The 14,837-nt window shown below is 39.8% G+C and overlaps 1 protein-coding gene across 7 annotated transcripts in view; it reads right to left on the bottom strand.

The window, feature by feature from the left end:
- Positions 1 to 14,837, bottom strand: part of LOC117236055 — a 395,835-nt gene that overhangs the window by 57,778 nt on the left and 323,220 nt on the right. The window contains exon 1 of one of the 7 annotated variants that reach the window (XM_033498669.1): positions 3,405 to 3,637. The exons of the other annotated variants lie outside the window; for them this stretch is intronic. Coding sequence (XP_033354560.1) covers positions 3,405 to 3,434 — 30 coding nt within the window. The 5' untranslated portion in view covers positions 3,435 to 3,637. Of the gene's footprint in view, positions 1 to 3,404; positions 3,638 to 14,837 lie in introns of those variants that run through there. 7 annotated transcript variants of the gene reach the window in all.

The raw sequence follows: 14,837 nt of genomic DNA, 5'->3' as shown, positions 1-14,837 counted from the left end.
TGAACCGCGTTGATACGCGTCGTTACATTGATCCGTGTGCTAACGATGATAACGCTAGTTTCGTACACTCGTTGAAAATCCTGGAATTAGCCAACAGATATACGGGGCTATTCCTCTCGGTATGCACCGTGCGAACCGCGGCTACGTTTCCGGTATTCTACTCGAGAGAATTTGTGAATCGTACGGCTTGCTACAGCAAGAATGCTGGGCATAGCGGATCACGGTTATGGAAGAAATTCTTTGAACATGTTGGAGAAATTCGGTGATTCATGGAGGAATAATATCGTGTAGAATTTTGATTCTAAAATTTCCTTTCTCAATTTGAATTTCAGTTTATTTATGGCGAGCAAACACATTACAGTATACAATATTATATTACAGATTACAAGTTATAATAGAATTATGAATTAAGACGAGGCACAGTACAAAAAGTACTTCGTTGCTTTTTAAGTTTGAGAAGATATAATAATAGATGGATGTGCAATGTTCGTATTTAACGCAATGCGATTGAAACCAGAAACATACCCAAACGATTTGACACTGCATATGAAGGAGATCTTAGGATAAGGTATGATATCGCAAGTTTCTTCTAGCAGCAACATTGATTTTGAAATTCTTAATGATTTCAGGGCAGTCTATAAGCACGTTAAACACTTTGTGACAAAATAGAACGTTTCTGAGTTATTCTTCTACATTCCAATTGACTTGTAAGGCCAAGAGTAGATATTATGGGCTGATAATCGTGAAATGTAAAAAGCATGGATTCATCACAGTACTAAAGTTTGTATAAATAATAGTTTTCTTTCCTGTAGCAGCATCCTTAACCTTTTCAAACAAACATATTTTTTATATTTCGTAGTCAAATTGGATCTTTTGTATGCAAAATTGATTTTCTCGCTGTTCTACGTGTTTGAAAAATCTAAGAATATTTCGCGATGTTTATCAATATTCCTACGATGTTATATAATTCCTTGCTAAGATACAAACCGTTTTCCAATAAAAATAAAAATTCGCAGGATGAAATTTACTTTATGAAAATTAATTTTGTCGTTCAATGTTGCCTAATTTTCTTTGTCAAATTTGTTAATTTTCACGAAAACCAAATATCTTTTCTAAGACAGATCAAAGGTTGTAATCACATAAATTTTCGATATCTCTCAATATGCAATCGTCAGAATAATCATAGTAATTTTAAAAGACGTAACGCCGTAGGTACTGACATTAGCGATGTTCGGGTTAATCAATCTTCAGTTACTTGGACGATCTTGATCATAAGACAGAGAGAGAGAGAAAAGAGCGGATGAATAGAAATCGTGGAGGGTTTGTGTGAGCTGAATCGGAAGAGATTCAGCGGGCGTGATTCAAATCGTCAAAGTAAACTCTGTCTTTTACGAACGCACGAGGCGCATGAATGCTTCATTCATCGGCACGGAAAGCGGCCGGTGAATGGGTGTCTCTCATGGGCACAGATATCTACGCGTGATACCTGCGGCAGAGCTTAAATGGCCCATGAATTTCCTCGTTACCTTTTTCTTCTTGTCCCTTCTCCTCTTCCGCCTCGCATTTTTATCCTCCAAGCTACCGTGTGCTCCGATTTCAACGAGAAACTGTCGAACAACGGTATTCTTTTAACAGAATCGGTGATATCAATTTTCTAAGACGAGAACAGACTGTGTTTCTTCTTTTCCTTCAAAAAAACGGGATCTTCGACGGTTGAAACAATTTCACAGGTTTTTCATCGAGTTCAAAGGATAATCATCGCTTCTACGATTTTGCAGAAAAGAAGAAAATTACAGATATTCGAAGGTGAAAATAAAGAAACGATCGTAAGAATGAAATATTTTTTTTGGGAAAGTAAATGGTTCACCATTTCTTCTTCTTCGAAGTTCAAGTTAAACAACCCTTCGCCCTTATAGTTATAAGAAAGACTAATCCAAACTTCATCTCAGTCTTCAGAAAAGAACGTTTCTTCTCCGCAGAAATATAGCGCACTTCGAGTTTTTACAACCGCGGTGTGCGCGACTTCAATGCTGCTCCCTCGCAGGGGAGAAATATTCTAAACTATAAAGAAACTACGAAGCGCCAGAGACGCAAGAAACGTAAACGCTTCCCCTTTAACTTAGCAATTTGACCTAAAAACTTGGTTTCTACCACTATCGTGAAATTTCTCTCTTGCTTGAAAATTCACGCTTTAACGTCCTTCTACATTTCCCAGTTTTATACGTCGTCGAAAAAAAAGACTGCTGGCTCCGTTCGATTATCGTACGACTTTTTCTACGGCCACAGCAGCTACTCTTTCAAAGGACGTGAATCGAGGGACGTAAAAAGTTACGAAAGTATAGAAGTTACGAAACTAGCCAGGACGGTTTTGTTACGGGACAACGGTTATGCCCATGCTAGCCAGACAAAACTTTTTACCCGATTGTCGTTTATAGCGCGAGACGAATATCCAAACAAGTTCAACGGTACGATTCGCCGCGAAACTCTTCCTGGCGTTCAGAACGAATGGTCCGGCTAGTTTCCAGCAACGAATAAAATGTTTCATCGCTGGAACTTTCAAAGATAATCCGTTTTGCTCGTGTAACGATAATAAAATGAATTATGCCTTCCGTTTGTATGGTGTTTTGGTTCGCCTTGAAATGTCCTTTACTTGAATATGGAAGCTTTATGCGATAGTAGTTTAATAGAAGTTAGATGGCTTTGCAGGACATGGGTGGTCGCTTTAACCGTTGATGTGAATTTCCTCTTCAATGTTTCTACCGCTCTATTCGGGGAGTTTAAGTGGCAAGAAGAAATAAGAAATTTTTTACTGGAGAATAATTACGCCGAATATACGGTTAATCGTTGTAACTAAAGTAATTTATCTTTGCTTCTAGATTCATCACAAAGTGGATATCAGTTTCAATTTCTCGTACGAATAACAGAAAGTATATGATTTTCCAAACAAAACTACACTAAACGTTTTTAAAATCGCAAGGAATGCTCCAGAGACAATAAAAGGTATAAAATCACGATGCAATTATGCTACTCGTAATACGACATACTTTCTAACGAACCCAAAATTACTCAACTTCAATGTCTCAAAAGAAAAATCGCAATTTTCCAAATATATATCCATCGCTCCGATCTTGAACCCGATACACTGTCCTTAACCTCGAATCGCTCTATTCGCACAAAGCACCATATGCAACCCCGCAAATTCTTAAAAAATCGATCTATAAATGTACCTTTATATTCCCCATTCACGTTCTAACCCATATACTGCTTCATTATCCAGCGAAAAAAAGGAAGAAAGAAAGGAAGGAAAAAAAGGAGAAGTGAAGGCTGGACGCAGCACGCGTGTTGTTGGTAACGGGTCGAGAATCGAAAGAAGCTCGCACGGCCACCCCTCTCGAGCGACTCACCCTGCTCTGCTTAGTGAGGTTGGCGCCCATCAGCCGGCGATTCTTCGTGGCGTCGAGGACGTTCCGACGGGGGGTGCCCTCTCCGCCGGGACATTCCCGTCCTGAGGGTGCAGAGGGATTGACCCCTCCTGCTGTTCCCCAACGGTGCACTCGTGCGGCCACCCTGCCTATTGGGCCCTCCACCAGTCCCCTTAGAAGTCGTAACGTACTACCCCTACACGATAGTCCACCACCACCACCACCACCGCCACTACCACCACCACCACCACCACTGACACCACTAGTAACGCAGCTACCAACGCCGTTACTACCACCGTTATTATTCTTCTGCCCACGACTGTCGCCGTGTTCGTTGATAGTCCCACTGTCGTCACCGATAACACCACTGCCACCACCACTCCTGTCGTCGACACTTTCACCCTCCACCTCCTTCGTTTCCAGCCTCGTTGTATGTTTCGTCTCCTCCACCCTCCCCGTTGGTCTTTCTCCTGTCACCTTCGCAGATGATCGGCGTCCTCGTGATTCCCCACGGTCTCCGCCACCCTCTGGAGAAGCGCGTCGCAGCTGTCTCGAAATCGTTGCAGCTGCAACGCGACCGCTCGATCGACGAACCTCGTGTCGTTGCTCGAGCCGCGTGGCTCACGAACGCTTCTCTCTGCTATGAATTTATTCGGGTCTTTTCTGCAAATGGAATTTTTTCTCCAAAAAGAAGAATCTCTTGAAGTGGAGATCTTTGTTATTGCGAAAATTTCTTCTTAATTTTGACTTGTTTAGAAATTCATCGGATATGTCGATTTCTGATTTAAAACAGAATCTCGTTGATAAAGTTGATGGTATTTATGGAAGGATAGGAGGGTGAATTAACTTACTGGAAGACTCTTGCTCGCGATGGTGTTTTGGATGCTTGATGAGTGATCTCGTGGGTTCGCTTACTTGTAAAAAATACATACAAAAGATATATCACGATCTGGAGGTAGAGGATTTCGCGGTTGAAAGCGAGTTACGTTCTAGTGCGAGTAAGGCAACGATCTTTCTAGATTAGGATCGGTAAAATTTCGGATCGGCCATCAGCTGAACACGTTCTCGTTCATCTCTGTGCATCGTTCGAACGTACCAGGTGTCCGCCTGTCAACTCCCATTACACAGTCCGTTCACTGTCATGTCCCGGTAGACGGTACTCGTCATACGAACTCGTGTTCACTGGACATCGATACTCGCACGTCGCTGCGGCCGACAGCGAGACAACGAGCCACCCCTTCTGTCCTTCAAAACTCCGATCGATCTTCTCTTTCGATTAACTACCTCGCCGACTGTTACTTAAACCTCCACTGCCAGTTAAAACTTTGATATTTCAGGCATCGAGAGTTCAGGAAACTTTTAGTAAAGTCTACATATAGAATATTCGAAGTTCTCTATAGAATATTCCAACATTTATTCATCCCTTATTTAAGCATGCACCAAGTTCTCGAAGTTGCAATTTAGAAGATCGCAGAATAAAAGTATACGAGTCATTGATAGGACATTTAAGAAATTGTTCAAAACTATCCAAGCAAAGAATATTTTCTTATAGTGGAAGAGGTAGCTGATACGAGCGAAGGTGTCACGCGCGTCGATGACGACGACGAAGATCGGCGTGGAACGGGGCGAAAACACGAGCTGACGTCCGTGTGGCGCGCTGGTTGCCGACCGACTGACTGCCTATCGCCGATTAACGGCCTCCCTTCGCCGTGTGTCTGACTCACTCCAACCCTTGGGGAGGATTTTCAACGGTGCGCTTGCGTGGCTCGCGCGTGCATACGCACGGTGGAGCGCGTGAAACAGCGCTGCTGATCCTCCTGTTCTTACATGTTCGAAAAACGACGAAGAAGCGAGATTCTCATTGGACAAAGCTAGTAAAACTTTCTACGTATACCTCTTCGTGGTGTTTTCTTCTGCTTCGTTCTTTCACGTTTCCTTTTTGTTGCGTTTGCAGTTTGGTTCTAAAGCAAAAGGGGTGGTGGTAGTGGTGGTGGTGATGACCGAGGATGGTAACGCGGATGGTAGTTTTTTTAGGTTTTTTTAAGGATCAGAATTTTTCACGGTCTTTGATGGTTAAGAAAGTTTCTTGTTCGAAATTTTGGTTTCATTTTTGAGTCTTTTTTTTTGAGGAGTTGTAGAAGTACATTTATAGCGTGTCGTTTTTAGGTATTTCGCAATAGAAAATCTAATAGCGAAAGACTAATTGAAAATCTCTAGTTTGTACGAACAAACAAGGCAGCGAGATTATATTAGAAGATCGGTATCGATTTTTCTTCAATAAGTACACTCAATCTCTATCATGAATGATTCTATCATTTGGTGGTATTTGGTGATCGAGGAAGTTTGTGGTTTGGGATTTTGATTTCATTCTTGGATTTTCTTTTATGAAGTTGTAAAAGCTTTCCTTTTAGACAATTAATGAACAAACTAGACAACGAAATTCGATTACGAAATCCGTATTGATTTTTTTTGTCCAATAATTTACTCAACCTCTATTGTGAATTATTCTACTGGATCAATCAAATGATCAGAAATGAGACAGTCTTATAGACTGATAGATTGAAAGTTTTATAGATTAACGTGTTATTAGTTACACAACAAAAAAAGATTAAGCTTAAGACAATCGTTAGATAAAAATGTACAAACAATATATGCAATTTTCTAATTGTTTTGGGTAGTTTAAATGAATTTCGAATATAGAATTCGATACAATATAATAATACATATGACATTATAAAAAACCATGTAGATGGTAGACAAGCAAGATTTGCGTTGATTAGGGTCAGTAAAAGCAACTCGGCCAAGCAGCGATCTAAATCGCTCAAGCTCATCAGAATCCACTCCCTCGTAAGACACTGGTAATTACGTAAACAGGGTATGAAGGCGGTCGCTATGGAATCGCTTAGATTAAGGTCTCGTAATCTCGTTTCCTATCCTCTAATAAATTCATAACATCGATTGACCCCCGATATCCTTCGCGGTTAATCCGCTTTATGACATTTTAAAACTGATTAGGGGATTGCGCTCACATCAGCTGCCCCTCATAGAAACCGCCATTATTTTGAAAATTCATCGACGAACAATAGTCGCGTATCAATCACGTACGAAATAATCGATCCTCGTGATTTATTATCGCGCGTTTTACTACGGAACGACGTGAATTTTATTTTAACGGCGGAGTATTTGAACACCGTGATTTGCTAGAATTTTCGTCGGAGGGTAAAATGGCGTTACCGCGTTTTATATTTATAACGGGAATTTTTCGCTGTCCGCCGCGTTTAATATAAGCCGCTGGGGTCAGAGATATTGAGGTTTGACGACATTTACAAATCGCTGACGGCGAACGACGCGGTCGTTGTTTCGAACGAGGAATTCTGTTTCGTGGGATTATTCCCTGCGAGCTGCTACTTTGAGAATTAAATTGAATGGCATGGATAGCGGTGTTCGTTACGTCGACATGCACCAAGTTTGCAAACCTGACGCGAAACGAGTAGCAGCAGTTGGCGAAATAGCTGTCAAAGACTTGGCGCGATGAGAAGCTTAAAAGCTCTTGACGCGTTCGTCGAAATTAACCGTCGTTAAGACACATACATTTTGACACGGACACACGATATTTCTTGATGCAATGTCATTCACATTTTAAAAGAAGAAAACTTCGAACTAAACAAATGAAGTTTATAATTCTCTGATATTAAACCAGAGATCGAAAGATATAAACTAATATAAACTAAGGAAAAATATCATCTTACAGTGTCGACATAATTAACGACTATTGTAATAATATCAAATATTTATATCACAAGATTTCACATGTGAAATAACTCGTGAGACAATAACTCTATTAATTTGCTGATGGACTGACGATCAATCAGGAGTATCGTTAGACCACAGAAACAACACTAGACGATGATAAATACACGTTGCTTTCTGAAGGAAAGCGAAACTGCCCTGTTCGATCGATGCGTCCGTTGCTTCGCCATTCCGCAAAGTATATTAACAGGTTGCCAATATCCCGATGGCGAGCAGGCAAGAGGATCCATGGAGGGCGACATTGTGAGGCAAACAATTTAATATGCGCCGCCTCTCAACGAAAGTCCTTGCTAAGGACCCTTCCTCGGCATACCTTATCTGTCTTCTAACAGTCACAAAGCCGAGATCTCCACGTTTATTGGAAAGTTCTACTGTCGTGCGATCCCCGGCCAGGATGAAAGGTGCTTCTATACCCCCGTCATCATTCCTCCCTCTCTCACTCTCTCTCTCTTTCTTGTTTCTCTCCTCTTCTCTGTTCTCATCTCTGTCCGTTCCGTATCATCGATACAGAGAAGCCGGTAGCTCCGGTGCCTCTTATCTGTCGACTGTTCAACGTTTCGTGGTACGCGGGCCTGATTCGGTAGAAAGCGGAATTTGCCTGGCATTTCCCGTTTTGAGAGATTGCCTGGATCTTCTCGAGCTATACAATTAGACGAGATAAGACATCGTAGTCGTAGTGGAATTTTATTCGGCGTTGAGTCGGATTTCACTCGGTTTGTTCTTCTCTGATCTCTGGAAGTTATGGGAGAGCTAGGGTGTTTCAGAGAAAAAGGGTGGTTTTAAGTCACGGTGGACGCGATTCAGATATTTAGTCAAAGAGAACGACAGATCGTAGGAATTGAAGAATACGGCAGGACTGTGTTTCTAAGGATTTAAAATAAGGAGAGGAAGGTTTCCTTGGACGTCTGTGACGAATTTAAAAGAAAATAAATCGTGAATTATGCTGATTATACATACATTGTGATATGAGAAACGGTGGATATTTGGTTGAAAAAAGACTAAATCGTATATTTAAGAATTTGAGATAAGGAAAACTATGTTGATTATGACAAATTTAAGATATTTAGTAAAAAAAAATTCTCCCAAAACTTGACAAATAAAAGATCGATATCCAAGAATTTAAAATGAAGAATTCAAATGAAGAATTATTTACGCTAAATATTATCTTGACAAGATAGAAGTATGGAATTTTCATATTTTTGTGATCTTCGATCCCGGCACGTTCATTCCTTTGCACGGTGCATTTTTTTTTCATTCACTGCATTGCTTCGAAAGCATGCCACCCTCGAAGGACGGCTTGAACAGCTGGATTCTGTGCCTCCCTTGTTCTTTCCTTTTTCTACCAGTACGGTCGACCGACATATGAAAGACGGAACGTTCACGACGGCGAAATTCACCAAATGAGTCTCGTTTCATACATATGTCAGTCGCTGAAACGTCTACATTCGACGTTCAATATCCTAAGAATTGGTTTCACTTCAAATTCAAAGCTTCTAAAATCCGAAAATTCTTCCAACCTAAAATCCCAACTGTCTAGAAAATCAAAGACAAGTTATTCTCCTCAGTCCTACCTCACACCTATTCAAATGTATAAATTTCAAAAAAATCATGTTATCTCGCTCAAAAGCGTTATACTCAGACACGGTGGACAACGGGAAATTAGCCAAACAAAAAACACAAAAAGACACCATAATTTTCCAAAATGTATTTATATTTACCAAAAGAAACGGATAAATATACGATATACCAGGGAAGTGATGAGCGTTATTAATGCGGTAAAAAATTGTTAGTGCAGAAGTTATTAAAATTCGTTTCTGCACATCTTATTCCCGGAAGAAAAGTGATGCAACGTGACAAAGCTAAAGTTCAAGACACGCAAAATGCGTGTTGTTACACGGGGGTCGCGAAAACAGCGAGGAAACACGACGAGCAACCGGTAACGTGTTAAGTCACACACGGCTCGTTTCCACGCATAACAATGTACGAGAGAAACCGGCAGGAACAATGACGTATGCCCATCATAATGCGCTGCTGTGTACGTCTTCATGGCAATTAGCATGCATCCAGCGGAGCTTAGGCCACGTTGAGGGGGTGTCCGAATAATCCCGCGTGATCTACGCACGTTTCCGATACCCATATGCACTGTGCTTATGCCAGTGCTTGCCGCAAACCCCACGTATACAAGTAGCCCTGTATTACGTCCACGTGGGGGGAACAAAGAGGGCGGAGCCCTTTGAATAATTTCCCTTTTTACTCCGGGGAACCCACCCGGCTTTATTTGTTTCCTGCTGAAAATCGATCAACCATATTGCTGTAACCACTGTTTAATAACGATCTACTTCAGCCAGAGGATTTGCTGTCCTCTGGAAACAGAGCGAGGATCAGCGGTGATCGATGATGATTAATTGAGACGTTGCGTACGATATGAATTAAAATCATAATTATTATCGCTAATAAGTATCTTTGGCTTCTATAAGTATCTTTGGCCAAATATAATTTTCAACTTGACGTATTGCACTTTTAGCGAAATATTCCTTTTTGAATGAGAAGTAACGTTCGTGTACAGAAATCAATAAGAGTGAACTTATCGTGTCTTTTCCTGTGATGCTCAATCGTTAAATACTTATCGGTTAAATGTTGGTTGCTCGATAGGATATATTTGACATATTCATTGAAGTTCGTCAAATAAAAAGGGACTTAAAATTTTTAGAATAGAAAGTAGTATTCGTTAACCAGTTTCTTTATTCTACTCACGTTCCTGTAGGAAGTAGCGAATGGTTGGAAGATACATACCTGAAACAGAAGAAGAATATTCTCATCAGCGATGCACTATGAAATGAAGGATTAAGTTTCCTCACGTACTATGATCAATCAAGCTGACACAGTGTACAATTGTAAATGTTTGTAAACGACTCGATCAATTTAAAAAAATGTGCTATTCGAGACTTCGGAAACATTGCCCTACATCCTTCTCATCTTTTCATGTTTACCGCGAACCGATTACGTGGCTCATTTCATTTCTGAAACTTTCATGCCATAAACTTCAACTATGTACGCAACTTTTATGATAAAAACTTCCGCGCTTTGAAACTGTGATTTTTGCATTCTACTCGTCAAAAAGTACCATATTATTACAATAAGAAAAATATGTCACAAAGTCGTAGTGCTCCAAAATAAGATTTCGCCAACATGTTTTACGAAAATGAATTCCGTATAGCGAGATAGGAAGCGTAGCAAACAACGTAAGCGTCGCAGACGAGGATCAAAAGAACGTGGCGTTTCTGTAAATCGTAGAAAGAGAGAGAAAGAGGCAGGGGAGAGGAAGAGAGCAGCTCTTAATACAGGAATTACACGTCGGGAAGGAAACGTGACGAGACTTTTACGACAGGAAGGAAAACGTTGACGGCGACAGGAGGAAAATTCGAGATTTGATATTTCGGCGAGGACTCGCTGAAGACTGCACGGCAAAGCGGAACCGAGTCTCTCGGTGAATATGAACAAGAAACGAGTCGAGCGATGATAACGCTGAAGAGCTTTCCGCTGTACTGTATCGTATTTACTACGCGTGAAAGTATGAAACGACTCTCGGCGACTTGTAAGCGTACAGGAGAACGACGATTAGCGGCATGCAATAAAATAACTTTTAGCGAGCACCGTTGCGCGATACTGGCTCGTTTTTTACATCGCAAGTTGCAAGTTGTTGCACTTTCCAGTTCTGTCGTCGTTCGTGTCGATGTAAATCACGCGATTCTGCTGTTTTCTCCAATTTGGCAGTGCATCTGATAGACGATTATTTAGTAGCTGAATCATGGTTTTTGTTCGGGTCTGGAGTGTTATATATGTTTTTAATTTTGAAATACGTAAGTTGCATTATGCAGACTTCTGTGAGTACATACGATGGTATATCATTAATTCGTACACTATGACGATGGTTTTTTCGTTTATTTTAAATTCGAGGTCCATACGAATGGATATAAATACAATAGATATGTCTTTTGATATTCTATGAGGTGGAACTGAAATAGTGTGATTGAATGGTCCTATTTAAGATAAGTATACGACTTTGAATGGCTCTAAAATGTTTCAAATATTGATGTAATTTTCAATAATCTCAACTATGAAATGGCTATAAATATTATTCAAACGGCCTTGTTATGACCTTGAATAACTTTCGAACGAACCAGAGTTTCTCTGTGCTTGCCTTTGATATTTGGACAAAACGTATATCACTTTATGGCCACCTGCTACGAAAACATTTTTGGCGAACAATCGTATATTTCGTAAATAAGGGCGTGTCATTGGTTAGGTTATCTACGTTGATGTTTTTGCTCTTTGTCCCCACCATAAACAGGGGTTGGATGATGCTCGTCGAATAATTGGTAGGGCAGTAATGACAATCATTTAGATTTTCTCTGTGGTTATTCATCTTCGGTCATGCGTGCAATGATATTGCAGGGAATCGCAAAGATCCACCCCGAGGAAGATAGCTATATCTTTTTTCTTTCATTTAATGAATTTAATGCACAATAAATTCTTGTCCTAACGAGCAAGAGGAAATTACAATTCTCTATTTCGTCAGTACATAAACATCGAAGCTGAGACATTGTCATGTTTGTTCTATTCACTTCCCGCTTCTTCTAATTTTGTTCATTTGTTTTCATAATTAGTTTCAATTATTCCGAAGTTATAACTTATTCAACTAACGTTTAGTAATATCGTATAAACTAATATAAATAGACTATGAATTTTTGTGCATTCATGGCAAATTTGAAAAAAAAATATTATTAGATAATTTTCCACGTATGTTCCACTTTTGAATTATATCCGTAAAAATATAAATTTGCATAAATGTCCAGTCTACAATCGTATGCTTTTTTAAATTCGACAACAAGATCCAACGTTACATAAATTTCTTCTTCCCATGAGAGTACCTGTCGCATGCAAAGTTACCGGAAATTCTGTCAAATTTGGCGAACGAGGGCACGTCCCTCGGTGGGTCAGTAACGACACCCCTTTTATCCTTGGTGGTAACCCCCAGGAAGCGGTGATGCTTCTCCAAATACATAATTCGTCGGCGAGGAACGAGTCTATACGAGTCGCATCCCTGTTTTCTCTTGAGCGTGGTTGGTGGGTGTGTGTGCGTCTCGCCATTAATTAAAGGGGCCCCGGAGTGCACCCTTCTCGATAAAAACCTCCGGGCGTATAGAGCGCGGGGGCGACGATGGTTGTTCCGCGAATGCCGGGGTGCGGCTTCGAGATAGCCGAAATAACGTGGGGTCGTACGGTCCACCGACGATCTCCGGATTTTAGTTTAAATTTCCAGCTACAAGCCGTGTCATTAACGGCGATTTATCGCTAGTCGGAAACACCGATCGATTTCAACCCTTTTATCGATTCCAGATCAGAGCCTTTTCAACTTTAAAATAGATTTTGGGATATAATTTGTCATACAAGAGAAGAAGGTCATTGATCTTCAAAAATTCTTTCTAGGATTGGGAAGTTGAAATGATAAATGATAATTTAACGAATAAACAAACTTTTTACCGTATAATATACAAGTAAATAAATGTAACGAATCTAAATAAATTTTGTTCTGTTTAATCTCCTTCTAAATCTGTGAAGATAAATTTTACTGAAAATCAATAACGTTCAAACGATAAATGGTATAAAATTAATAAAAACTGACTTGTGACTTCTTGGTTACATTCTTTGCCATTTTAATTTCTCAATTATGTTGTTCTAATTTCTCGTTATTCTAGTGCGTAATCTGAACTCTTTTGATACACAACTCTACCGATACTCATATGAGTATCGGTACAAGATACACAGATACAAGAATATTCTTGTATACCTATATTTTCCTTTTACTCTCTTTAAATATTCGAATCTTACTTTACATAACATAACTACACCATAGCTACTTTATCAAAAATGTTTCAGCAAAGATTTACTATGTACGTGTAACTAGGCAGCAATTTTATTTTAATACTTTTTGCTCTTCTATCCCCTATGCCTTTAATAACACGCAAGAACGCGCAAGATCGGCTTTCTACTGTGCAAAAGAAGGGCGAAAGGCAGGACATAGAAACAAAGAAAGAAAGGAGCGGAGACTATAGAATTTATCGGCAAGTTCTGTTCGATCTGGGCGCAGATTTTTGTATCGGCGGGTCGGCGAACAATTTACGTTCGTTGTCTGGCTGGGCGCAACGATTTATCGTCGTCTGGCTTGTTTTCCAGCGCGCCGTGTGTCGAAGAGTATACGTGCGAATTGAAATACTAGAAAACACTTGAACCAGGGCTTTTTTTCTCTCTGACCCGAGGAACGAACGCGAAACGAACCAAATTTCTACCTCGCGAAATTTCCATTTTGACTTCCATCCCTCTTTCGGTCGACTCCATTAAAAAACGCCAACGTGTAAAAGGGTGGTCCGCGTTATCGTGTCACCGATACCACTTCCTCACCGCGCTAGTTCATCGACTGTCTCGATTGTTCGTTCATAAATAATCGGCCGGCAACATTTCCATATTGTTGGCACGACGTTTTATCAATTTGCGGATTGTCAACGAGCGTATCTTCGGTGCACGGACCGAAGAGTTTGTTGTATAGAAGCTGGCGGACACGTCTGTTTCGTGGCAAGTTTGGATTTACGTTAGAACATGAAGATCACAGGAACAGAATGTGATAAACAATTTTAGGACTCAGCGCACTATCGATCAGATACCATTTTGTTACTAGTTATCTAAAACTATTCATTTTTTGAACACATTTCGAATATTCTAAGGATCTAATGTCGATTGTTGCAATATTAAATATATTCTTAATCGTTTACAAGACTTCGTAGATATACCATCTGTTATTAGGAGATAATTTTTATATTCGAATTTAAGAAATTACTATTTCTTCAACTATGTTAGCCGCTAATTAACATCGACAGTATGAAATCAGCAAATATGGTGATGAAATATTTCCAGTGTGCTCTCCATACGGTCTGATATTGAAAGAATTCTGGAGTTGAAACGTTTATAGGTAAATATGCTTCTATTAGTCGATTAGCGATCTGTTTGATCAATTTATACTCTTCAAATTATTTGCATAATTATAGAGATTATTTGCATCTGTGATATCAAGTGGCATCGTAATACAGGTATTAAATGTGTAATCAATAATAATGGCTACTGTCCCGCGTTATCTGGTTAATATAGCATGGAAAAAACAGTAATAATGACTACAGACTGTGGATTTTCACATTAACTAGATCGAATGATTATCGTTACCAGCGATTGGAATATTATCTGCTCGTTACACATTCGTAATTCTGAATGCATGAACGGTGTACGCAATCCCGGAAAATACTGAACGATGTCCGTCATGTAATATTCATTAAGAAGTGTTTATGAATTATTCGTATAGAGATGGAACTTGCGTGATTGACAAATTATATATATTTATAAATTCACGTTGCTTATTTAAAGACACGGTAAAAATTACAGCTAAACACATATCGATGTACTTCCAGGTTTCATTGTTTTAGTCTACGTTTTACAATAAAAGATCTACTACCCCACGATTCAATATCACTTTCAATTTACTTTCCTATGCAAACG

This window comes from Bombus vosnesenskii, unplaced genomic scaffold (assembly GCF_011952255.1).
Source record: "Bombus vosnesenskii isolate JDL3184/JDL3185 unplaced genomic scaffold, Bvos_JDL3184-5_v1.1 scf7180000013339, whole genome shotgun sequence".
Taxonomy (NCBI): domain Eukaryota; kingdom Metazoa; phylum Arthropoda; class Insecta; order Hymenoptera; family Apidae; genus Bombus; species Bombus vosnesenskii.
This window is presented reverse-complemented; position numbering and strand designations above follow the sequence as displayed.